At 35.4% G+C, this 24,809-nt stretch overlaps 1 protein-coding gene across 3 annotated transcripts in view; it reads right to left on the bottom strand.

Annotated features, from left to right (window-relative positions):
* Positions 1-783: 783 nt before the first annotated feature.
* The window catches only part of LOC124993087 (T-cell receptor-associated transmembrane adapter 1), a 37,370-nt gene continuing 13,344 nt past the window's right edge, over positions 784-24,809 (bottom strand). The window contains exons 3-6 of one of the 3 annotated variants that reach the window (XM_047564656.1): positions 20,169-20,205; positions 11,349-11,410; positions 8,567-8,652; positions 784-3,365 (exon numbers count right to left, since the gene is read on the bottom strand). In XM_047564656.1, coding sequence (XP_047420612.1) covers positions 3,087-3,365; positions 8,567-8,652; positions 11,349-11,410; positions 20,169-20,205 — 464 coding nt within the window. In that variant the 3' untranslated portion in view covers positions 784-3,086. Of the gene's footprint in view, positions 3,366-8,566; positions 8,656-11,348; positions 11,411-20,168; positions 20,206-24,809 lie in introns of all 3 variants that reach the window. The other 2 variants (XM_047564655.1, XM_047564657.1) reach the window with 2 other exon arrangements.

The following is a 24,809-nucleotide window of genomic DNA, read 5'->3' on the forward strand; positions in this document are numbered from 1 at the left end:
GTGCTTTGGACTTCTGCTTCTGGTCAAGATGAAATAACATCTTGGACTTACTGGAGCAACTAAAATCCAGACAAAATATAGGAAACAAGAGAACTCAAGACACTGAACATCAAGCAAGGCAAGATAATGGTCCCTGAAAGAGGGGAAATAAATGAGATGAATCCTCCCATTGCCCTATCTTATTGCCTGCAGAAAGTTTTCAGGCCCTGGCACAGGTAAAGGGAACCTAGGTTTCTGGAACTGAGAAAATGGAGTAACAGGTCAGAGAAGTCAAAAAAGAAGAGTGCTGGAGAAGAGAGCGCTTGCATAGAGAAAGAAAACAAGATATCTAAAGGGTCCCCCTCAAGCATTCAGTTGAACACTGGGCGCATGCTAGTGAGACTATCCAAACTTGGAGAAAGATCCATCTTAAAAAAATAGTGCCCATGACTCACACAAGTCTGGGGATAGTGTCTGTTTTTCAACAGCCAGAGTGGGAAACTTTCTCATTCATTGGGATTGCTACTAAATACTAAAGAAGGTCTTATCTCAGTGGCAGGTTAAATTCAACTAGGTCTACAAGCTGCTCTGGTCCTATCTAACAGAATTTGAAAGCAAGACTCTAAAAGATCAAATTGTGTCCAAATAACTCAATGCTTTACAAATGGAGTTCAAAAATGTTTATAAGAATATAAAAATATCTATCACCAAAGTAAAAGTCACAATATCTTCTGTCCAATAAAAAATGGCATTTAAAGAAGCAGAAAAATACAACTCATAATAGAAATATCAGTTGACTCTGACTGACAGAAATGGTAGGATTCATATATAAAAAGATTAAAACAGTTATTATAACTATCTCATGTATTTAAGAAGTTAGAGGAAAGATTAAGCATTTTTGATAGAGACTTTTGAAAGCGGGGAGTCCCAAACTGAGTTTACAAAGATGAAAACTAAATTATCTCAGAGCCATCCAAAACTATAAAAAAGGCTAAAATAAAGTAAAATGTGAAATGTGGGATGGAAAGGGAAGATGGATACAGAAAAATTATTTCAAGAACCACCTGTCACTTTTTTCTTAGTTTGATGTAAATTGTAAACACACAGATTGAAGATTCTCACCCAATTCCTTAAGAAAAAAAAGGCACAATATAATCAAATTAGAACCAGTGATAAGGAAAATCTTAAAACAAACACAGATAAACAGTGCATAAAACACAGAGAGGCAGAGACAAGTATGACAGTAGATTTTACATTGGAAACAATGCAAGTGAGAAGAGAGTAGAGCATCGTCTGCAGATCACTAAAAGAAACATCATCATCCAAAACTTGAATTTTTTCTTTTTTTTTTAACCCAGAGAAAATATCAAAATGAAAACAAATACTTTTTCAGATACACAAAAGTTGGGGGATCATCACCAGTTGACCTGATATACAATAAATACGTTTGATCAAATTATGCTATGTGCACAGACAAATCTGCATAATGAATCCCACTGTTATGAATAATTGTAATGCACCAATAAAATAAAGAAATCAATAAATAGTCCTTAAAGTTGAAAGATACTGATACTAAACAGAGTCCTGAATCTATAAAAAGGACTGGAGAGTTACAGAAATTCAAATAGCATGGATAAGTATGAAAACACTTTTTATTATTATACTCTTTTAAGAAGATAATTGATCATATAGAGTAAAAATAAAAATCTGTAAAATATAAAATCTATAATACTTGGCCAGAAAGAAAGAAATAGAAGTATATTGTTTTTAAGTTCTATACCAAGTGGCATATCATTTGCATGTAGACTGGGATAAGTTCAAGTTGTTTATTATAAACCTGTTAAATTCACCCTCCTCAATGGGGAAAGATAACAGGAGGTTTTTGTTTTTTAAAAAACTTTATGGAGAGCAATTTAGGAGTATTTTTCAGAATTTAAATGGCATGCATATTTTGACCCAACACTTGATGCTTCAGAAATCTATCTTACAGAGATATGAACACCTTTTTAATAAAGCAATTCTTCTGTGGACATTTGATCTAAAGAAGAAACTAGACAAGTACCCAGACATGTAGAGAAGTTTCCCATTCCAATGTAATTTGTACAAGAAAAAAGCTGGAAATTAGCAATAAGCTAAATATCCTTCAAAATATTTAAATGAATTTTGATTTAATCATCAATGGGATACCCTGCAGACATTAAAATTATGGTTTATAACTGTATTTTGATATAGTTAAATATAACAGTGTAAATAAATCCATAACATATCCTTAAATGAAGAAAGTTTAAATAATATATATAAAATAATCCCCTTTTCTTTTTTTTTTTTTTTTTTTTTTTAGTAAGAAATAAGAAAGTGATGAGTGTTCATGGGTATGCACATAGTAAAATATTTAGAAGGATACATAGTTATTTATGGTAATTTTCTCTGACTAGTGGAATTTCTAAATTCCTTTTGATATTAGTTTATTGTTGCAAGAAATATGAATTAATTTTACAATAATTGTTAAACTTATGAAGCTATTTCCATTTGGGAAAAATACCTCTTAAGATTATCCCACCTCTCTTACATATGTATTTTAATATTTCTTCTACACCTTTCAATCAGAAATTTCTTCTAATTACAGGTGAAAGAGGAAAAAGTTTTGCTTTTTAGTTATTGGTTTTTATTGTTCTTTTAACATGTTCCAGAACACATTTTGCTTTAAAACTTTTTTTGTTTATTTCTGTATTAGGTATTTTTGTAGAGTTTTGACTTTGTTACCAGGCTTAATTTGAAAGCTGGATTTTGCTTTACTTTTACTACTTAGGCAATTTTTAGGTGAATTCATTTCACTTTTTTTTACATTTGTACTTTATTTTTTTCTCTCTTTTTATTTGTTCTTTTTAGATGTACACGACAATAGAGTGCATTTTGACATATTATATACAAATGGACATATCACTAATTTTAATAGCACTACCTACATTTAGTGCATATGGATGTAGTCTCTGAATAAGAGGTAAGCCACCATCCCTTCAACAAAGGATCAGACTGTCACTCTAAAAGGTCATTCAGTGCTACGTGAGATCTTGTTTGCTCAAAAATCATCTCCAACAGGAGCATTATCATTGACTTAGATCATAGTCTGCCTGATTTATAGGTTCTCTCTTGGCACGAATCAGACCAAACAGTCGGATGGGGTCATCATGAATGTTTTCCTCTATTTCCTGACTTTCTGGTGAGACACTCTCTACCAAGTTGTTCTTAGAAATGCTGGCATCCATTGCATGTAATTGCTTGTCTTTCTCCTCTGACAAGTGAGCATTCTGTTTCTTGGGCTTCCTGCGCTTCCCCTTGAAGCTGTGATCAAGTGAGGCGTAGCACATTTGTGCTTCAGCAGGCACCTAAGGAGAAATAAATGTTGATTCTTCATTGTTAGTCTGTTCATTCACTTTCATGACTTCTGAAATTTGTATGGTTATGAAAAACAAGTAACTTGGTTTTGACTTCAGCTACTTTCAGAAAAACAAGAAACAAGAACAGAAAAACAAGGAACAACTCAAAGTTTTTGAGTTGAAAAAAGTACAAAGTTAACAACTATTCACAAAAAGAAAATTGCCTTGGTATTTTATACACTCATAATTTTAATAAAAGATGTCAAGTTTTAAAAAATATTTAGATGAATCTTTTCCCTGGATTTTTATTTCTTTCTTGTACTCAAAATGGACATAACCATTCTAGATTAACTCTCACCAATTCCTGTCTCTACTTTTACCTCAGGTGATTCTTACCCTATGTTGTCCTTACCAAGTAAAAGTACCTCAGTTTGTTGGGAATAATCAATTACAAAGGAATTAAACATATGACAAGTTCTACTTTACACGTGCTTAACAATGGGTCATTTAATGGTACCTATGAAAGTCCCCATTTTTTCCCTATACTTTAAGATACGTAAGTATAGAGGTAAAAATGTCCATTTAAGTGACTGATACCTGGCAAAGAATTAAATTTCTCATCTTTTCCTGTTATTTCCTTCTTGTGTATCTGTGCCCAAATTCCCTTTGAGTTCATTTTAAGTTGGCCTTGGAGATGTCCATTAACATCCAAGACAGTCTCACAGTTTTCTCTGGCCTAGAACTAGGTCAGAACCAGGACAAGAAGGACAAGATGATAGAGCAACTTGTAGAAGCAACAAAGCTGAGGCCAAGACCTTTAATTTGGTGTTGGAAAACCTAGAACTGAGTGTGACAGGTTGATATATTTGACTCTATGGAAATGTTATAGGCCAGGCTATATGGGCAATGAATGAATAAAAGACGCCATTTTACCCTGAAGACTCCATGTTATGTAGGAAATGCTTCTCCTGTGGGAACACCCCACCTCTGTACCCATCAACAGTTGCTTAGCATAGCATGTTTGGCAACACAAAATGGCAATTCTTATATAATGTAAAATTGTTCTCTTTTTAATTCCTATTTTTCTTAACCAATGTACCATGTCAACAGTGATTGTCTAGATGTTAGTAACCATCCTTTAACTTGTACCTAACTAAGATCATTTTGACCCACTTCCCCTTCTACTTATGATTTAGATCTCATGATGTTAGTTTATACTTCTGAATCACAGTAACAGACACTTATGATTGAGGTACTAACTTATGGCATAAAAATCCCCAAAACCCTATGGTTGGGGCTGTTCTCCCAACAGCCATTTTGGGAACTGTGTGAGACAGTCAGTTGGCCAGCTAATAAGGACTCTCAAATTTGAACTTCTCAGTGTTCATCAGTCTGTTCTTAAGTTGAGCCCCACAACACTGAATTCCAGCACTACAATATACTAATCATAGAACCCTGAGCAGCTTTTAAAAACTTGTTTTTAAAACCTCAGTTTTCTTTCCTTAAAAATAAAAGTAGTAATGTCTGTCTCACAGTGATCAGTCATGATCAGTAGATAAAGACAGTATACATGGAAGCTGTAATTATTGTCCAAAAGGACAGTGGTATCATAATAGAAGTTTCAAGCTAAAATGTAAGGATAGTCATTGAACAAACCAAAGTTTTCTGTATTCAGAATTTACCTTTAAAAATAGGCCAAAATTATATCAATTTGTAGAGGCCAGAGTGAGGAAATAGCATTTGGATTAACAGATGTTAATCCATGGGTAAATATCTTCCTATTGGTACTCATCTTCATGCCAAGAGTAGGATGTCTTATATTTTCTGTCAGGCAGAAGAGATGTTTCTACTTATAACCTCTCTGGTTTCTTTGTCAGACTTTCTATTCTTAAAATAAATTATTTCTAAATAAAATTGCAACAACTGATAAGTGGTATCCTTGCCTTTTATTTTAAATATAATCCTTGCTTTAATCTTTTTCCTCTGCCATTAGTCCCATGTACTTTGGTTAAAGTATCTTTATAAGGAACAATTTTCATATTTTATCATCCTGTCCCCCAAAATCTTAGCATATAGACTAAAGTTTGAAATTCATGTCCTGCCCTTTAAAGTCTTCTATTTCTATTCCCACTACTCCCTAACGTAAACTCCATATTCCAGGAAAACTGGATAATTTACAGTTTCCTGCCATACCTTGTACTGTTATCTGTCTTGTCTTTGCCCAGACAGATAGGAAAGATATCCGTAAAGTCTGAAAGACACTACGTAACACAAAAAGCTGGCTATCTTTTTTTGTCTGTCCAGTACTTTGTTCTATCATTCTTTCTTTGATAATTTCCTCCCTTTTCTTTTGGTAAAGTCTTCATATCTTCATATCTGGTTTGGGACAGGCTGTCAATTATAGTGCTATACCCCAAGTTCAGCAAAAGATTAAGCATGAGACCAAGACTGGCGCGACCATCAGTTGTTTCCCATCCCAGTAGCAATAGAGGGTGGCTCGGGATGGGCATGTGATTTCACCAGATTCAATTACATGAAATTTTTAGGATTGATACATGCATTGCAGAATAGAAAGATGTCTTTTTCCTAGTGTTTGGAGGAAAAAAATCTGAACCTTCCGGTTGCTTGCTCAGCCTCAGAGAGTCCACTGATAACAGAAAAAATAAAGCCAGTAACTTCATGAGGAGACATGAAGGTCACCTCCATATTTAGTCAGCTCAAAAACAAAACACACCCTTAGATTTCTCAGTCATAGGAAGCAATGCTATTCTTTTTATGAGAAAGCAGTTCTGAATTTTGCTTCTGCACTTCAAATAATCTCAAATTTCAAATAACATGCATTTCAAATAATACATGTCTGATCAATACTTGGTCAACTTTATCAAATGCTGCAGAGTTCACAGAATGTGAGTCCTGAGGAAGAACCAAAAATTACGTATTTAATAGTCACTTGAGGCTTCCATAAATGCTGTTTCAGCTGAGTGCATGGGCAGATGACAGGGGTAAATGAATACGTACCCACAGAGGAAAATGGAAACAACAGAAGAGGGTAAGAGCCAGTTGGGAAATTAGAGGGAAAAACAGTCAAAGTAAGTTTTTGTTGTTCTGTTTGTTTTCATTTTAAATATTGAGAAGATTTATGCATATTGCTAGGCAATTTTATTTTAAAAATGGAAAATGGAGAAGAGTTAAGTACTTGAAGGTATAGAATCCTAAAAGAATTATGAGTATTAACTTTGTTAAGGAGAGAGGATGCTTCTGACATAGGGAGGAAGGGAGAGATTGATTAGAGATGGACATGAAGGCAAAAGGAATAAGTTCACACTTGTATCCCTCAAAGTTTATATGATATGGAGAATCCTGTGGACTCATTTTATTACTAAATTTCCTGATTAACTCTTTCTTCTTATTGGAGATTGAGATATTGGAATTATAATCTCTAAACCACATGCATCACTTTCAAAGGATAAGGAGATTACTTACATTTTTCCCAACAAAGAAATACTCTCCCCTAAGTTTTATACATGACATTGAAGATTTCTTATGCTTCTGTGGTTGACCAAAGTAACAAAGTATGATAATGGCAAATTGAGTAGATCATGATTATACTAATAAAATGGAATTGGGCAAATATAAATATACTACTTCTAATAAGTAAAACTAAATTCATAAGAGGAATGTAATAGAGTGGAGATTAATTTTGTGAGTGGTGTATTTAAATATACAATTTATAAAAGAGCACACTTAATGACATTATATGGCTTTGTGTAATTTCCACTTGAGTGAAAACCAGATACAGCTCAAAAAAACTGGCCTGTACAATTTCTATGTATTAAGTAATAGCTTCTATTCAGAATTCTCAGTACTTTTACAACTAAAGCCCTGCAAAATCCCTAAATTTCAGATGGAGCAGTTATATTTTAACTTTCTATGAGAGATGTCCTTTTATTATCATGGATTTAGCAGATCTTACTATATCATGCAGCTTTTCAGGCATTTTATCTAAAAATATATTTTATAATAAGCTGAACATCAGATGATAGATTTGAAACTTTTATATTTTTGTCAAGCCTTACCACATCTTGGTTTCTTAATAAAAATTTCCAGGAAGTCTGATTTCTTAGGGGATTCACATAAAGAAAAAGAGAGAAATTCTACCTTAATGGGAAGTTTCTAAGATGTGACCCCATCTGGGGACAGAACATTTTCCATCAGACAGGAGAGGTTGGATTCTGTTTCCATCCTTAGTACCTTAGTGTCCCAGGACATTTTTCACCCCTTACAAGCATTGGTAAGGTGGGAATAATAATGCTGCTTCCCTCATAGTAATCTAAAGAGCTAGAGCATATAAAGCACAGAAGACCAGACCTGACACATAACAAATGCTTAGGAAATGCTGTCCTTAATACTATTTCTAGGCAGTAAGGAGAAATAATATATTTGAAGAGAACTATTTTAACTGAAATTTATGGTACTTCAGACGCATGTAGGCTGACTTTTGAATGATTTTTAATAAGGTGAGTGCCATGTTTGATGAGGTTGAATTGACTGTGGCAGGAAAATGGGAATCTATATATTTTTCTTGGGTTTTTGTTTCTGCTTGTTTCCATCCCACCCATCCACACATAAACTGTGTGTATATTTCACAATTTCATGCCAGAAGAGTACAGTCAGGGAATTATTTGCCTTTTCAAATAGAGGTATGCTGTTTCATATCCAGCTATACATATAATGCTCACAAGACCCAGACCTCAGGAATCCATAACAGAGAAAGAAAGAGAATAACATCCTTGAGAGAGAAATAACATATCCATGAGCAGAATCTCTCAAGGATTCCTGAAATCTGGGTCTTGTGAGCATTATATGTATGTCAACTTTCATCTTGATCTTTGTGCCGCACACAAACTTTTCACTCTGAAAGGAAAACATTAATGGATTATTTAGGAATAATCCAACTTTTACCTTCTAATCTTGCCTTTGTATCTATACTTAATTTTTACTCTTTGAGTGTGCTTTGGATTCTGTTTTCTTGCCTCTGAATTTCCCTGTAGAGCTCACGTTCCAGAACTTGACATTTGATTCAGGTTACAAAATTTCCAACAGGCTACTTCAAATGCATATCAGGACACAATGCTCTTATGCTCTTGAAACACGCCCATGTGCTTTGACCTAGACTGAACTTGGTTTTGGGTACAAAAAACAAAACTCACATGTGCAGATGGAGCAGCTTCTTGCATGTCATTTACAGATCTGTCTGGTCGGGCTTTCATTTGTTCATAGCAATTTTCATCCATTGCTTCTTGAGAGTTGAAAAGATTATGATGTACAACAGAAAAGAAAAAAAAATGTGGGCACAAATAAAAACACACCATTCAGTAGAACATCATGCTAAATGAAATAAGCCAGACTCAGAAAATCAAGGGTCGAATGTTTTCTCTCATAGGTGGAAGTTAGAGTAAAGTAAGGGAAAAAGATGGGGGGATAAAGATATCATAAAGATACAGGAAAGATCAGTGGAATGGAAGAAGGAGACTGAGTGGGGGAGGAGGGACAGGAAAGGGTAGAAAATGCAAACTGAATTTGACAAAATTATATTATGTATAATTATATCACAGTGAATTCCATCTTTATGTATATCTATAAAGCATTAATTAAAAATTAATTAATTAATTAATTAAAAGAAGCTCAGTAGAGTCAAAAAGAAGAAATGGAGAAGGGAGATGACCAGGGTGGTGGGGGACACCAGGGACTAAAATGTAGTAAATTAAATTTCATGCATTATGATTTTGTCAAAATGAACTCAATGATTATGTATAATTATAATGCACTAATGAAAGAAGAAAAATGCATGGTCCCAAAAAACATTTAAAAGTGTATAAGAAACCCCAAAGTATCACTTAACAATCTTGTGGGTGGAGTGCAAGAGGTTAAGGAAACAAACCACATGCAAATCAGATAGTGAAGTCTTGTTCTTTTTTTTTTTTTGGTACTACAGATTGAACCTAGTGCTTAATCACTGAATCACATCCTCAGCCCTTCTTAATTTTTTTTTTATTTTTTGAGACAGGTTCTCACTAAATTGCTCAGGGCCTCATTAAGTTGCTGACACTGGCTTTGATCTTTTGATTCTCCCGCCTCAGCCTCCCGAGCTGCTGGGACTACAGGTGTGCACAACCACACCGGACTGACAGTGAAGTCTTTTGCTACACAGCATTAATAATGAGACAAAAAAGTCCTTGGGATAAGAACTAGTTCATGTTAAATTGTTTATACCATTATAGGACAGGACAATCTCATCTTAAAGTACCATTTAGATGTTATAGAGACCACATGTGTTAAAGGATTCCTTGTGTTTCTTTTTACTTAGGTATAATACATGGTGGCATAAAGTACAATGTTCATATATTACTAATTACAATTTTGCAATTCTATGAGTAAAAATTTTTATTCATAGTCATGAATCAAACATTCTGATTTTGAAAAAGAAGGTTTACATTAAGTTTTTCATCTCATTAGTCAGCAACAGAATAGAAAAGCTACAACCTAAAGGTCCCAAGCTGTACAATGCTGTTGCTATGTATTCGAGATTTTTGTTCAGTGTCTAAAAGCCAGCAGACCTGTACTGATTTCATCTTGTGAGGGTGAGTTTTTTGAATCATCCATATCTTTCTTCTCCCAGATATGTCCCTAGATATGCCCACTTGGGATGGCCAGTTACCTAACAGAAATGTGGAGTGTACCAATTTGCCCTTGGAGAAAAAAGATACATTTACTATAATAAAAGATACCTAATAACCTTTCAACCCTTTCTGAAAATGCAACAGAGACAAATAGTCCAGGGTTCTCAAATCATTGTCCATGAAAAATCTGCATCAGAATCACCTGTTGTTAAATAGCAGGTTCATAAACCTAGTTCAATACACATTTAACTCAGATTCTGGGAAAGTGACACCTGACCTCACTTGTGTATGGAAATTAAAGGTCTGGCAAGCTTTACGTCATGAGATTATGTAAAAATTTAAATTCTCAAATATTTCTGGTGGGCATCACTATTCTGCAAAAGGAAACAGGAGGGTAAATAATTTTTAGCAATATATTTCTGAGAAATCGTTTCTGATTCCTTAGAGTGCAGTACTTAGAGGACACTGTATTGAAGTAAAGATGTAAATTCTTGAATCCTATAAAATTCCCACATTTCTAATTTTTTGGAGGTTTCCATATTGTTTTGAATATAGATATTCAGATACAGCTAGTACATGACAGGAAATCTCTGTGATTGATCTTAGAGATGAACAGGAATTATAACCCCAGAGTCTTCTCTCAGGAATTGAGCGGAGGCTTGTAGAGGGCAGTAGCTTTTCTCATCAGCTCTGAGACTAGACCAAAGTTTTCTGTTTTGAGAAATCTAGGGTGCTTTTTTTTATTTTTAGATGGTTATTCAAGGAATAAGGAATGCTGGTAACTGAAGAGCACTTGTTATATAAGAACAAAAAACTGTAAATCTCCTAGTGATGATATAGTTGTTCTTCCCCTATCTGCCATCCATCTAGCCCCAGGTCCTCTATTTAAAAAGAACCAGTTAGAACACAGGAAACCAGAGGAAGGATTTGTTGTTACATATTATTTACTGCAGATTTGTTTTTGTTTATAGAACACAAAGCACGGTTTCTATGAATCATTTTCTTTCTAGAAATAAATTTATTTCATAGAATTCTCTGTGTGTCAAAATACATGGTAATAGAATCTTTGTGAGTGAAAGAAAGAGAATACAGAAAAGCAGGATGCTGATTTACAATTAATATCACAACACAATTTATAATATACATGGTTGGAAGCATAACCTAAATGATATACTACATATATTTGAATTTATGCTTAACCCAAGGACATTTAAATGTGATTGTGTTTGAAAAATGAGTTTCGTCAAATTCTTTGCGGAATTATATGAGTCTACTTATTGATAAATTTAGCTTATGAGAACATAAAACTTACCTGGGATTATATTATCTAAATTACCATAGATTGGTGTGTCTTCAGTATAATATTCATCAATCCTATAACAAGGAAAAGATTGATATGATTAGAGTCCATTTTATACATAATTCATTACTAACTTTCCTAACCTAGCTAAAGTCAGTACTGAGTTAAATACTGCATGTTCTTATTCAGCCTCAACCAACCAAGGTAATTGTGTTTATCTGAAAGTGAGTGAGCACTTCCATGTGTGAATGTGTGCACGTAAATTTAAATAGTTGAGTGTAGGACCTTCTTTTAGGGAATGATTATTTAGTACTCATTGTGTGTCAGGTGCTACTTGTAGTGCATTTCATTTATTTGTTTATTTTATTCTCATAACAATCCCAAAAGATAGGCACTATATCATTCCCATTTTACAGATAAGAAATCCTGGGCACATAGAAGTTATAGAACTTGTTTAAGGTCATAAATCTAATAAATAGCAGAGTTGGGATTAGAACCAATCTGTACTAATTATATAACTATACTGTCTAACGATATTCTTTCACTCTGAATATCACTCTGACCAACGCCTTAAAACTATGTTTACTAAGTATAGATTGCAGACTAATTAGCTTGGCAGATGTAATAAAATGACTGATTAGCTATTGCATTCAGATGCTAGGTAAAGTGTTTTACACACATCATGTCAAAAACCCATGAAAATTCTGCAGACAGTATTATTATTTCCCTATTTACAGAGGAGAAGCCTGAGATTCCAATAGATTAATTTGTTTTCCTTAGTGCTATGTGTAAAGTCATCAGTGATGACCAACTATGAAAATGTTCCTCTATGCCAGTGCTCATTCAATCCTCAGGACAATCCTACAGTATGCACACATTTATTCCTATTATACATATAAGGAATTTGGAAATCATGGTGTTTAATTAAATTTCTCAAAAACACACAGTAAATGGCAGTGCTGGGATAGTAATGCAAGTTTGATCCTAAAGGTCAGTGGTCTGTCCACATCATGAGGAAGACTTGCAGAAGGTGGTACCATTCAACAGTTTTAGTGAAACAGTCTAGGAGGTCATACCAGGACCATAGTTTTATGCCCTGCTAGTCAAGAGAATTGACAAGAGTGCGTGACTATTTGTTCTTGTTCTTTGATTAACTTTCCTGCCAGTCTCATGTGAGTAATGTTATTATTACAACAGACCTCCTACTATTGTCCTCAGATTATCACTCTACCTATATCATCCTACCATTGACAACACCCTTAGTAACCAGCTTTCACAATGGCAGGCTGGGAACAGGTGGTGAATATAGCATTTCATAAAATAATACCAACTGCTTTAACTTTGAGATTACATGTCACTGAGAACTGGAAGGAATGGCATCAAAAGAAAAAGGAACTCTTATCTCAAGGCCTGACACCTGCATGACTCCCCATGCTTCTGAAAGAAGACACAGTATGTACAAACTGTAAGTATCCTTGAAAAACAGCAGTTCAAAGAATGACTGCATGAAATGTTTCAACGGTCCAGGTGCTAGCATGTCTTACACTTATAACAAAGGAACTCATCTGTAACCTTTCTTTCCATCCAGTAATTCAATACACCTTAATATTAGGATACAGAGTGGTCTCTGCTCGGGTTTTTTTTTTAATTTTTAATAAGACAATCCATCCATTTTCTTAGCACATATAGATAGCAGACACAACCTGCAAATGATAAATCATGTCCAAAAAATGAATATCGTTTCATTCCCTATGAATGAAAATAAGATGTGATTTATAATGCAGTGCCCTGTGTCTACAGGCAGGTCTCAAATGATTAATCATCTCAAATAAACTATTATTCAGGAGGAGTTGCCTAACGAACAAATTTTTCAAATGTATTTTTATTTAGCAATGCCAACTAGCTCCAGCTTATTGCAGACATGTAATAAACTTCAACAAATGTTTGGCAGTGTTTTATGTGGCACATTACAGTAATTACTTTTTAAAATAAATTAATAAATCAGCCCATAGCTGAGAGGCTAGTGTGCATCTGAGTTTCTGCCTGAGTTTGGGACTATCCATTGCTCTGAGTGTGTCTAAAATGGGTCTTTCACCAATAAATACACTTATTTACATACCAGAATTTAAAGATAAATTAATTATATATTTTACTGTGGCCCAAATTTTGTGTTTTAACACATTTTTCTTTTTCCTGTTTTTAAATTCTTTACTTATTTTTATTTTATTGTGAAATATCAAATACTTTATGATCTATGGGGATTAAATAACTCATTCCATTTTTAAAAAAGATTAGTACTTCTTCCTAAGTGCCCTGGGACTTCAATTCTCTAAGTTTCAACTGTTTTGTTTATAAATCAAGATTATTAAACTAGTTGATCTCTAGTTTTTCAGTTCCCAAATTCTATCATATAAATGTAGCATTCTGGGGTTGGGAAGATAGCTCAGTTGGTAGAGTGCTTGCCTTGCAAGCACGAGGCACTGGGTTCAATCCCCAGCACCGCAAAAAATAAAAAATAAAAATAAATTAGCATTCTAACATCCAAATAAAAATTAAAGATGTTTCCACAAAACTAAATAAAAATGTTTTAAAAAACTGAGAAGTTGTCAAATTGAGGAAAAAGCGAGCTTGGGAGACTATCAGAAATTTTGATAAATGTTAACTTGATTTGCTTGACAGACATTTCTTTGAATAGGCAGAGATATAAGTTTAGGTTCCATCGGCATATGTTATTGAGAGTCGTGGTGTATGGAATTATTTACCGAATGAGTGTAAGTAGGGAAGACATTCATTAGGGGAGCCCCAGAATGCTCCTATGTTTAAGGTTCAGGAAACACTGAAGAAAAAGGAGCTGCCACAAAGAGAAGAGGAAAATTCACAGGGCGTAGGGTATAGTGGCTCAAAATCCAGAAAAGCAAATGTTTCAAGAGAATGTTAGAGTGCCAAGTGGTACTGAGGGATTCAGTAAGACGAGATTCGAAACTATGGAGTTGATTGATGTCCTTTGACAGGGGCTGCAGATTAGAGAGGCCCAAAGATTGAACAAAGTAGGTTCAAGACAGAAGAGGAGAGGAGGAACTAGAAAATGTGCACAGAATGTAGATAGATCCTTCAAGGTTTGTATAAATGGTACCAAACAATGGTATCTGTGGGATCTAGTATTGAGGGAGCATTTTCTGTTTGTCTTAAGGTAGGGACAATACTGTCATTTATATATTGAGGGGAATGATACAAGAGGGGAAGAAAGAATATTGATGCAGGAGAGGAAACGGAGGTTTAGAGTGATGCATTCCTGAGTTTATGCCTACTGAGTCTTTGCTTTCCCTGGAAGGAACTGTGCCATGGGTGTATGCATCTTGAACTTAAGAGTGGAAGGCACCGGTGATGACATCCTGATCCAGGAGAACAGTGTCAGCTGCAGCAATATTTTGTGTTGGCTGGAGGTTGAGAAGTGAATCCCTGTGAAGAGACCACTGGACTCATTCTCTTGGTTGGTGTTCAAGTTCCTCTCTAATGTGACCAATTCTTTTGAAGTCTTTTAAACAAAAATCAGCTTGCTAGTGCTTCAGAGTACTTAAAAAAGAAGGATCTCTTGTCAGATCTTTGGAAAAAGCAGAAAGAATTTTTAAATGAATGAAGACGTTTAAAGAGACCCTGGAACAGTGATACAGAGGTAGGAGTGGCATAGGGACAATGCAGAATAAGATTTTTTGGAACACATAAGCACTCTTCAGGTAGTTCCAAAAATGCTTATGAAGGGGACTAGACATCTGTAGTTACGCAGGGGTGGGGCTGGGGTTATGGTTATTTGTACATTAAAACAAACAGGAGGCTGGAAAGCTCAGAGTCACTTGGGCAGTTGTCAGAGGAAGGAGCTTGCCTTAGCTCTTTTGCTGCTGTGACTAAATGATCTGACCAAAGCAATTATAGAAGAGGAGAAGTTTATTTGAGGGTTCACAGTTTTAGAAGTCCTAGTCCATAGAAGAGCATCTCCATTCCTCACGGCTCGAGGTGAGTCTGAACATCATGGCAGAAGAGAGTGGCAGAGGGAAGCAGCTCACATCATCAGGAAGCAGAGAGAGAGAGAGAGTCTCTACTCTCCAGATATAAAATATATACCCAAAACCATGCCCCAATTCCAATCTCCTCCAGCCACACCCTACCACTTCAATTATCACTCAGTTAATCCAATCAGCAGATTAAATCACTGATCGAACTAAGACTTTCACAACCCAATCATTTCTCCTCTGAACCTTCTTGCATTGTCTCACACGTGAGCTTTTGGGGGACACCTCACATCCAAACCATAACAGGGCTCATTTGCATATCCACTTGGAAGTTATGTCAGGGCAACACAATCCAGGAGTTCCACTGTCTTAAGAATTTTCAACCCTGAGAACAGGTTAAAAAGACAGTAGAGACTAGTTATATTTAAGGTACTAGTTATATTTGGTGAGTGTATTTAGCAAAAAGGAGAAATAAAGAAGGTCCCACTCTGCAGAGTTCTAACCATCCGGGAAATCACCCTAAGGTTGAAGAGTAGTTGAGCTGAGATAATGTTTTGTAATGGTGGTGGGAACTTGTCCCAAGCTTTTTGAGAGAAACTGAAAACTGAGGAGTCATGATAAGCTTAAAGTAATTGTAACCCAGAACTGCTGTCCTAAAGTAGGGTGAACAAGCTGCAGATGGGCAGGAAAATTCTTAGACTTTAATTTTCATCCAATAAAGTAGCACCTTTTTTTTCAACTATTCTCTGTAAGCAAAATGTTATATTAAGTATTTTTTCAGATGATAAAACTGAAATTCACCAATACTCATTTTCCCAAGACTATGAATCTACCATTGCGAGAATTTGATTAAAATTCAGAGTTCTCAATCCCAGACCCATGATATTCCCACTGCACTAACTTTCTTACACAAATAAAAAGCCAAAAATTGTGTAGAATTACTGTTTAAATGAAAATAAAGTGGCCCAAGGGTAAATACCAGAAAGTAAGTATTTGACTTTCTGTTAGATTTAGATGCTATGCTGTTCTTAAATTGATCATGTTTCTGACCTACAAGTACAGGAAGAGCAGGGATTTGGGGAAGCAGGATGATGAAGAACAGAGAAGAAAAGTTTTCCCCCCTCCAGCATAGCTTCCCACCTAAACAGATGCTGTACAGGGCAGGGAGGAAGTTCAATGGGGAACCCAGTGTGATAGAAGCTAACCTTCTTTCTTGCTATAAGCCATTTTGGAAATGAAAAGGCAGAAGTAATTAAAAAGATAGATTTATTTCCACTTACTCCGTTTTAACAACATTTTAAATTTTAATGGCTGTAAATAATTTTCTTCTTTTTATTTGTTCGTTTTTTCGGTTTTCTTTTTTGGAGCATCAAAGCTCTCCTACAAAAATGATTTTGGTTTTCAAACCACATAATCAAGAGAAATAGAGAATCTATGAAGTATATACTGGAAGCTGTGAATTAGCATACCTTTCTATAGATAACATCTGCAATGCATATTCAAATTTTGCCTAAGTGGAGATTTATTACAGGAGACAGAGATGACTGATCCTTGAGGGAAGGATCTGTGCCTTTGTATTTCTGTTGTTACAGGCTGGTTCTCCAGGTGGCCTTGGAACAACCTATCTCTCCTCCCTTTCTCATTTGTAATTCTGAAGAACTGTAAAATGCAGCTGAAAATGCAGCCTCTAGGGATGGAGAGTAACTGACTATAGCTAAACAAACTGAGTCCCCCATGGAGACTGGAGGTCCTTCGTCACTTAGCTCACCATATCATTTTGCTCCATTGTATAAAATAATCCAATCAACAAATGGGCTAAGGAAATGAACAGACACTTCACAGAAGAAGATGTACAAGCAATCAACAGATATATGAAAAAAGCTCCAACATCTCTAGTAATAAGAGAAATGCAAATCAAAACTACCCTAAGATTCCATCTCACCCCAATTAGAATGGTGATTATGAAGAATACAAGCAACAACAGGTGTTGGCGAGGATGTGGGGAAAAAGGTACACTCATACATTGCTGGTGGGGTTGCAAATTAGTGCAGCCACTCTGGAAAGCAGTATGGAGATTCCTCAGAAAGCTTGGAATGGAAACACCATTTGACCCAGCTATCCCACTCCTTGGCCTATACCCAAAGGACTTAAAATCAGCATACTACAAAGATACAGTCACATCAATGTTCATAGCTGCTCAATTCACCATAGCCAGATTGTGGAACCAACCTAGATGCCCTTCAATTGATGAATGGATAAAGAAACTGTGGCATATATATACAATGGAATATTACTCCACAATGAAGAATGATAAAATTATGGCATTTGCAGGCAAATGGATGAAATTGGAGAATAGCATGCTAAGTGAGATAAGCCAATCTCAAAAAACTAAAGGACGAATGATCTCGCTGATAAGCGGATGAGGACACATAATGGGGGGTGGGAGGGGTTAGCGTTAGGGTTAGGGTTAGGGTTAGGTTTAGGGTTAGGGATAAGGAGGGTGGTAAGAATGGAGGAAGGAAGGACTGTGTAGAGGGAAAAGAGGGGTGGGAGGGGTGGGGGGGAAGGGAAAAAAATAATGAATCAAACATCATTACTCTATGTAAATTTATGATTACACAAATGGTATGCCTTGACTCCATGTACAAATAGAGAAACAACATGTATCCCATTTGTATACAATAATAAAAAAAAAAAAAAACCCAATGTGGAGCTGGCCTTGGGAGGCTGAGGCAGGAGGATCGTGTGTTCAAACTCAGTCTCAGCAACTTAACAAGGCCCTAAGCAACTTAGAAAGACCTTGTCTCTATATAAAATTTAAAAAAAATTTTTTTTTTAACTTTTTACAGTCTGCATTTTTGAGTCATTGTACACAAATGGGGTACATCATTTCATTTCTATGGTTGTACACGATGTAGATTCATACCATTTATGTAATCATACATGTACACAGGATATGGCTGGGGATGTTGCTCAATGGTTAAGTTGCCCTGGGTTCAACCGAAGAAAACACTAAGGTGGGCTGATTTCTGAGGTCTCAGTGCCAGTGCAAGTGAGTCACATGCAAATAATATACTATTCCTAGACAATTTTCCTGAGCATTAAGGAACTAGCTCATAATATGTTCTAGGCTTTTGTTTTCCTTTGCTGCATATCTGTATGTAATAGACCCTCTTCATGTAGCGCATTGTGCATGTTGCGTGTATCATCACACAATACACAGGCAAGTAGAAAACATGCAGCCTAAGATGCAGAGGACTGAAGCTATAGAACTGCTCCTGGTGGTTGCCATCATGATGATCTTTGTTTTCTGCCATCCAGTATGAATCCTCCCTCAGAATTGGTCATCAATGAGCTGGTTGTACAATTGTCTAAAACAGTCCTTATTTGTTGAGTCAATATTTATGGAATGAATGAATATTATAAAAGAACCAGTCATGATGGTACATGCCTGTAATCCCAGCTACTCAGGAGGCTGAGGCAGGAGGATCACAAGTTTAGCCTTGGCATCTTAGTGAGATCCTGTCTCAAAATAAAAAGTAAAAAAGGCTGGGAATGTAGATCAGTGGTAAAACAGTCCTGGATTCAATCCCCAATACTACCAAAAACAAATAATCAAAACCAGCCTCTTTTTCACATTTGCCCTGCAACAAAGAGCTTGCTTGAATGGAGATGGGTATTTTACCAAATTTCCCTTCCAACTCCTCCCATCCTAATCCCCAAATCATTCTTTAGTTAAATGATCAAGTCATTGGATTTCTATCATACTGCATACTTAATTACACTTCAAGTGGCAATCAGTCATCAAGGAGATTAGCTACTACTACATGGTTCTATAGGATTTTGTTTTTCATATTTTTTATAACAAGCAAAAGAGTGATCAGCAAATCACTCCTGATATGAACTAATGACTTGAAAATTATCTCATGCTTTAGAGATTCCAATGCAAAACAGTAGTCATAAAAATAAAAATTTTGTGTGTGCATAGGTATAGCTGCAGCCCAGATCTTCAATCTGTTAGACAATTTACACAGAGAAAATTTTTAAAACATTAGAGTCACAAAAGGCTTATAATTTTATCCTATGCAGTTAGTAAGTTCTATGTTTTGCAAAGGCCTTTCAGTCCACCATTTCAGAAGGCCTTGAAGGCCTCTAAGAAATTCCCTATTTAGGTTGCGTTTTACTCCTAAAATGGAATCTCCAATAAAATGACACTTTAGGGTCAGAAATACTGTCTGCAAAAATGAACTTTCTTTACTATGATTTATGCTATGAACATTTTTTAAAAAGTACCATACTACACAAATTTCTCTGTTACTAGATCAATAAATGTTAAAGAACAACTGTAACTGGATGCTATATTAGAGAATTGATCCATCCCATTTACCTATTGATTCACATGACCCTTATAAACAGCATGCCACTAGGCATATTGGTATATGAGGTATCGCCAGATTTTTCTCCACTCTAGATTCTGAAGTGCAGCACAATTCTATATAAATTTCACCTGCACTCTTAAAAGTTTAAGTTGAATCATAATCTAGAATATCTGTTTTTTAAATTAATGAGGACTATAGATGGAAGGTTAGAGGCTAATTTCATTTTTCACTCAGTTCTTTTGATTGACTCAGGATTTCTTAATAACTAGGTGGATAATAATGTTAGATCATCTAATCTTCAGATGAGAGTAAAAGTAATTAAAATTCACTTTCATTTTATTTTAACCCAGGTGCAACATCCCTGAACCAAACCTATAAGCAATGTAACCTTTGTTACCTTCCCTCATTAGTTGGGAATCATAAAAGATGATTCGATTTCAACATACCTGGGAATGTAGTCATCAGAGTATCTGTACATTTTATCTGAAAAATATCCAAAATATACAAATTAAAAGAAGCTTTGGCATCCATTTGTTAAGTCTTCTCCATACAGAGGGTTCTGAGGAGAGTTTAGCCTCAATGTCAGTTAACATCTTTATCATGCCATTCAGGCCACCACCAATTGAACTAGGGATGCTGTGGTTTGGATGTGATTTGATTGTCCCCCAGGGATCCATGTTGTAAGTGCTTGTTCTCCAGAATGGCAGTATGGGGAGGTGCTGTGTAACCTTTGAGAAGTGGAACCTAGAGGGAAGTCCCTGGGCATTCAGGGTGTTACCCTCAGAAGGGATTAGGGAACCCCTGGGTAGTTCTTAACAAAGGATTATTATAATAGGAGTAAGACTGGCCGCTCCCTCTCTGCCTCCTGGCTAGAGATGCCTTGACTTACTTCAACCCATGCTCCTCCTCCAGTTGTTATCTGTCATGAGGTAATTTTGTCACTGTAGAACTTGCATTATGCTGTTCGCATTTTGAATCTTCAAGACCATGAGCAAAACAAACTTGCTCTCTTTATAAAGTTAGCTGCCTCAGGCTTTTTATTGTAGTAATATGAAGTTGACTAATACAAGAGATGAAGACTTTCTTCTATTTGGGCCAGTTCGATTCTATCAAGGTAATATGAGGTGATACAGAACCAGATGCATGGCCATTTTATGCAAAGGAAACACTAGGCAGAGAAACTGGTACCTCCATTCCTGCCTTTCTTTTGGTTCCTGTCCATTGTGGAGCACAGGCATATTTTCTGCCTTTGAATTCCATCAGAACTTCTGCATCCTTCTGTTAGTTTCCTTCTTTGCCATATTGGTTTGAGTAGGCTTTTATTTGTTATCACCTTCCAAAAATAAATCCTAAGAAAGAGTCCTTTTCCTATCTATCTATCTATCTATCTATCTATCTATCTATCTATCTATCTATTTTTAAAGTGTTAACATTTCTTGGCATCTGAGCAACAACATAAAAACAATGCTAAGGAAGTAGTTCCAGTCATAAATCTATTTTATCTACATAGTGCAAACAGGGCAAAGTAAAGGTGACAGTCTTAGGGAGAAGAAACTGGGGAAAAGGTGTAATCTCTAAAATCAATCAAAACAGTAAAACAGCTTCTAAAAGAAACAGTTTTCTTTGATCTGAAAAGACAAGACTAACCAGGAATATAATATTGGACAATAAAACCATGAAAACAATTTTGTGCCAAATAGCAGGAAGTAGCCCACTGTTGAACCTTGAAAGTTATAGCTCAAAGGTAAATAATTTCTAGTTAAATATGTATTCAAAAGATATTGGAAAACACAGTTTTAAGACATTTATTTGGCAATCAATTAATAATGAATTATTGGGGTATATTAAGAAATATTCAGGGACATTGATCAATAAATTTTCTGTGATATTGAACTAGATGGATATACATAACATGATATTTATTATATTTTAATCTCTTATTATTTAACCTGACATTAAATAAAAGCTAAACCCTTGCAGATGTTATTTTATAAAAATAAAGACCAGTATTATCTAAGTCCATGACAACTACCCAGAGAAAACAGTAACTTTATCTTTTAACTTTAATATAGGAAAAATGCTGAGGGATGGTAAGGAACAAGCAATAACATTTTTAAATAATTAAGTAAGTCACCAAGCAACTGTGAAGATTATTTTTAGCTAGATTTAGCATGACAATGTAGACTTATCCTTCAAAGAAGTTATTTACCTTAAAAAAATATTGGGGGAACAATATATGGCAACAGTCACATTGCTAGATGAAATGGACATGTTACATGGTAATGTGTTTGGAAGAATTCAGCAAAGGACCAAATGAGGAAAGGTTTTACACAGCATGTACACTAAACTGCTATAGAACCCCAAATAATGAACGTAACCCAATGGGATCTGTCAGAAATACACTTCTTCCAGCCCACAGGAAATGTCCTACCATGAACTGCATATGATAGAGGCAGTTATTTTCAACTACTTTCAAATTTGACTTGTGAATATGAACACACACAAATGCCAGGGAAAGCTGAGGGTGATCTGAAAGATGCTGTACAGTAGCCACAAGGTAATGAGCACCCAGAAAAATCAGAAAGCCGAGAAATATGAATAATTAATATAAATGATTATTAGAAGGATAATAACTACACAACTAATAACTAATTAGTTATTACAAACCAGAAAAATTGTAAGGTGGAAAATAAAACATATAGTATGTGTTGATATCTTTCCATGAGAAAGAAATGTTCATACTCAGGCCATGGATTCAGATTTGGCTGGAAATAAAGTGATGTACAAGAATTTAGTACAACTGTTGTTTGATGTATCATAGAACAAATTTAGGGCTAGGAATCAGAAGATACTGGATTTGGTACCAGATCAGCAATACATTTGTTATGTGGCAACATGCAAATTATTTAAAAATTCTGATTCTCAGTTTATTCACCCGGCAGGAATAAATCTACTCTTACATCATGAAATATATATGAAAAATAAATGAGATGATTTCTGTGAAAGCATTTTACAAAATGACAAAGTTACTTATTCATGTTACATAATCTAAATACATACCACATAACAAGCCACAATTTGTGTTCAGTTGGGTTGAGAAGTTTCCTCATTAAATGAGTTAACTGAAGACAGGCTGAGACTTTTAAGATGGTATTTCAAAGTTGAAGTTAAAATATTTATAAGTAAAGCTTGATTTGCAATAAAATTACTCAAATCTCCACTTTGATAAGAGGATAGACACCAGATGAACATTAATATGAAAGAAAATTAAAAATTTATCATTTGAAAATAAATTTGAAAAAAAATTTAAAAATAAAATAAATAATATCATTGCTCAATAAAGATAGGAAAAAAATAGATGTGGAGTAAGTAAAAGTATTTCCCCAAACTAATATTTTTAAAAGATAATATGAACTTTTCAAGGGGAAGTAATGAGTATGAATGTCGAAAAGTATACTCATGTAATGTGTCCCCTTGTATAACCATATAGGAGGGAAATGTATTATCAGGAGTAAAAGGCACAAAAGGAGGAGAAGGAGGAGAAGAGGGAGAAGGAAGCAAAAACCACCACAACAAGAAAGTAGGAACAAAAAGCTTTGTGGGGAAAAGGGCATAGACGTAGCTGTATGAAGAGCACACTATAGTAATGTGTGAGACTTTCATTGGGAGGAAAGGAGACCATATCAATGTGAAACAAGGAAATAGTGATGGAACCATTATCCATCAAGATCAAGGACATTGAAGAAGTATCCTGAGAGAGGACTTAAAGAGTTCAAGGATACCACATTCCATGCCATTCTTAGAATTTAAATGTGTAATGTGGAGCTGAACCATCAGTACCTTGGTGATTTTAGTTTTTCAGTCCTTCCTAGAGGAAGATGAACTATAATCTCTTTAAATGGCGAGTAGTAATGAAAAGTATAGCAGTGAAAGGTTAGTGTGAAGGTCAGCAAGCTCAGGCTTCTGAAAAGAGCTGGCTCCAACATGAGAGCTCTTGAGTTTATTTAAAAATAGATGGCATGACTAAAAGGCTGCCTAGTCATTTTAATCATATTTAACAAAATTACAAAGTATCTGCTTTGCTATAAAGTGGTGAGGGGTGCAAGACGGTGTGTGGGAAGAACTGGGTGAGTTTTCATGATCCTCTCCTGTGAATCAGATGCAGACTCTTGCGGTTGGGTACACAGTTGAGGGGTTGATAAGCAAATGTATTTGCTTTTATGTTTTCTTCTTTAAAAGATACACCCTTTTAAGCACACTACATGACAACAAGAAATAACAGCTCATGGTTTAATCCTCAGAAGGGAATCTTTCTGATTCATTTTCAATGTGAAATGTGAAAAATGTGCCATAATTTTCCAGTGAAGAGGAGATACACCGTCAGGACTTTGATGTATGTGCAAATCATGCACTTGTTTATCCTTCTCAAAACAGAGAGCAAGCGTTGGACAAATAATGTTCCTCAGATTTAAAGAAGGAAAAAGCTAATACGTTCCTATCAGGAAAATAAGTAAATATAATCCTCCTAAAAGAACAGATTTGGACAAAGAATCACATAAAAATGAAAGATTTGTTTGGGGAGGAAAAGAGAACTCTATTTCAAAGCTTCTACCCAGCTGCTACAGAAAACATCAAGGAAAGGCTTATCTTGTCTATCTGATTGAATGTGTAGATATTATATTGTCAGAGGGATAGAGATTTTCTTTTGTAAGCTATTTAATACGCCAGCAGAACTTATTCACCCACTGTTTGCCAAGGTGGAGTCAGACCTTGCAAGTTTCTTAGCCACAAAGAGTAGCACAGAGATGCAAGCATAAAAAGTTGCATGAGGCTAGATGCAAGAGCATTACATTTACAGACCAAGTTGCAGAAAGCCGACTGAGAGGACAGAATCTCTTCTGTCTGTGCAGGAGATATAGGTCAAAGGGGAGTCTCCAGAGGGACCTGGGCTCAAGTTGGACATGTCAGGTCACTCATTATCTGGCCCCACAAAAATCTTAAAAGTATTACCACTGGAATCAATGGAAAATTAAGGCACTAGCTCAGATGACTGCTCTTGTCGTACGTAACCTTAACTTACTTCACCC

This window comes from Sciurus carolinensis, chromosome 9, assembly GCF_902686445.1.
Source record: "Sciurus carolinensis chromosome 9, mSciCar1.2, whole genome shotgun sequence".
Lineage (NCBI taxonomy): Eukaryota > Metazoa > Chordata > Mammalia > Rodentia > Sciuridae > Sciurus > Sciurus carolinensis.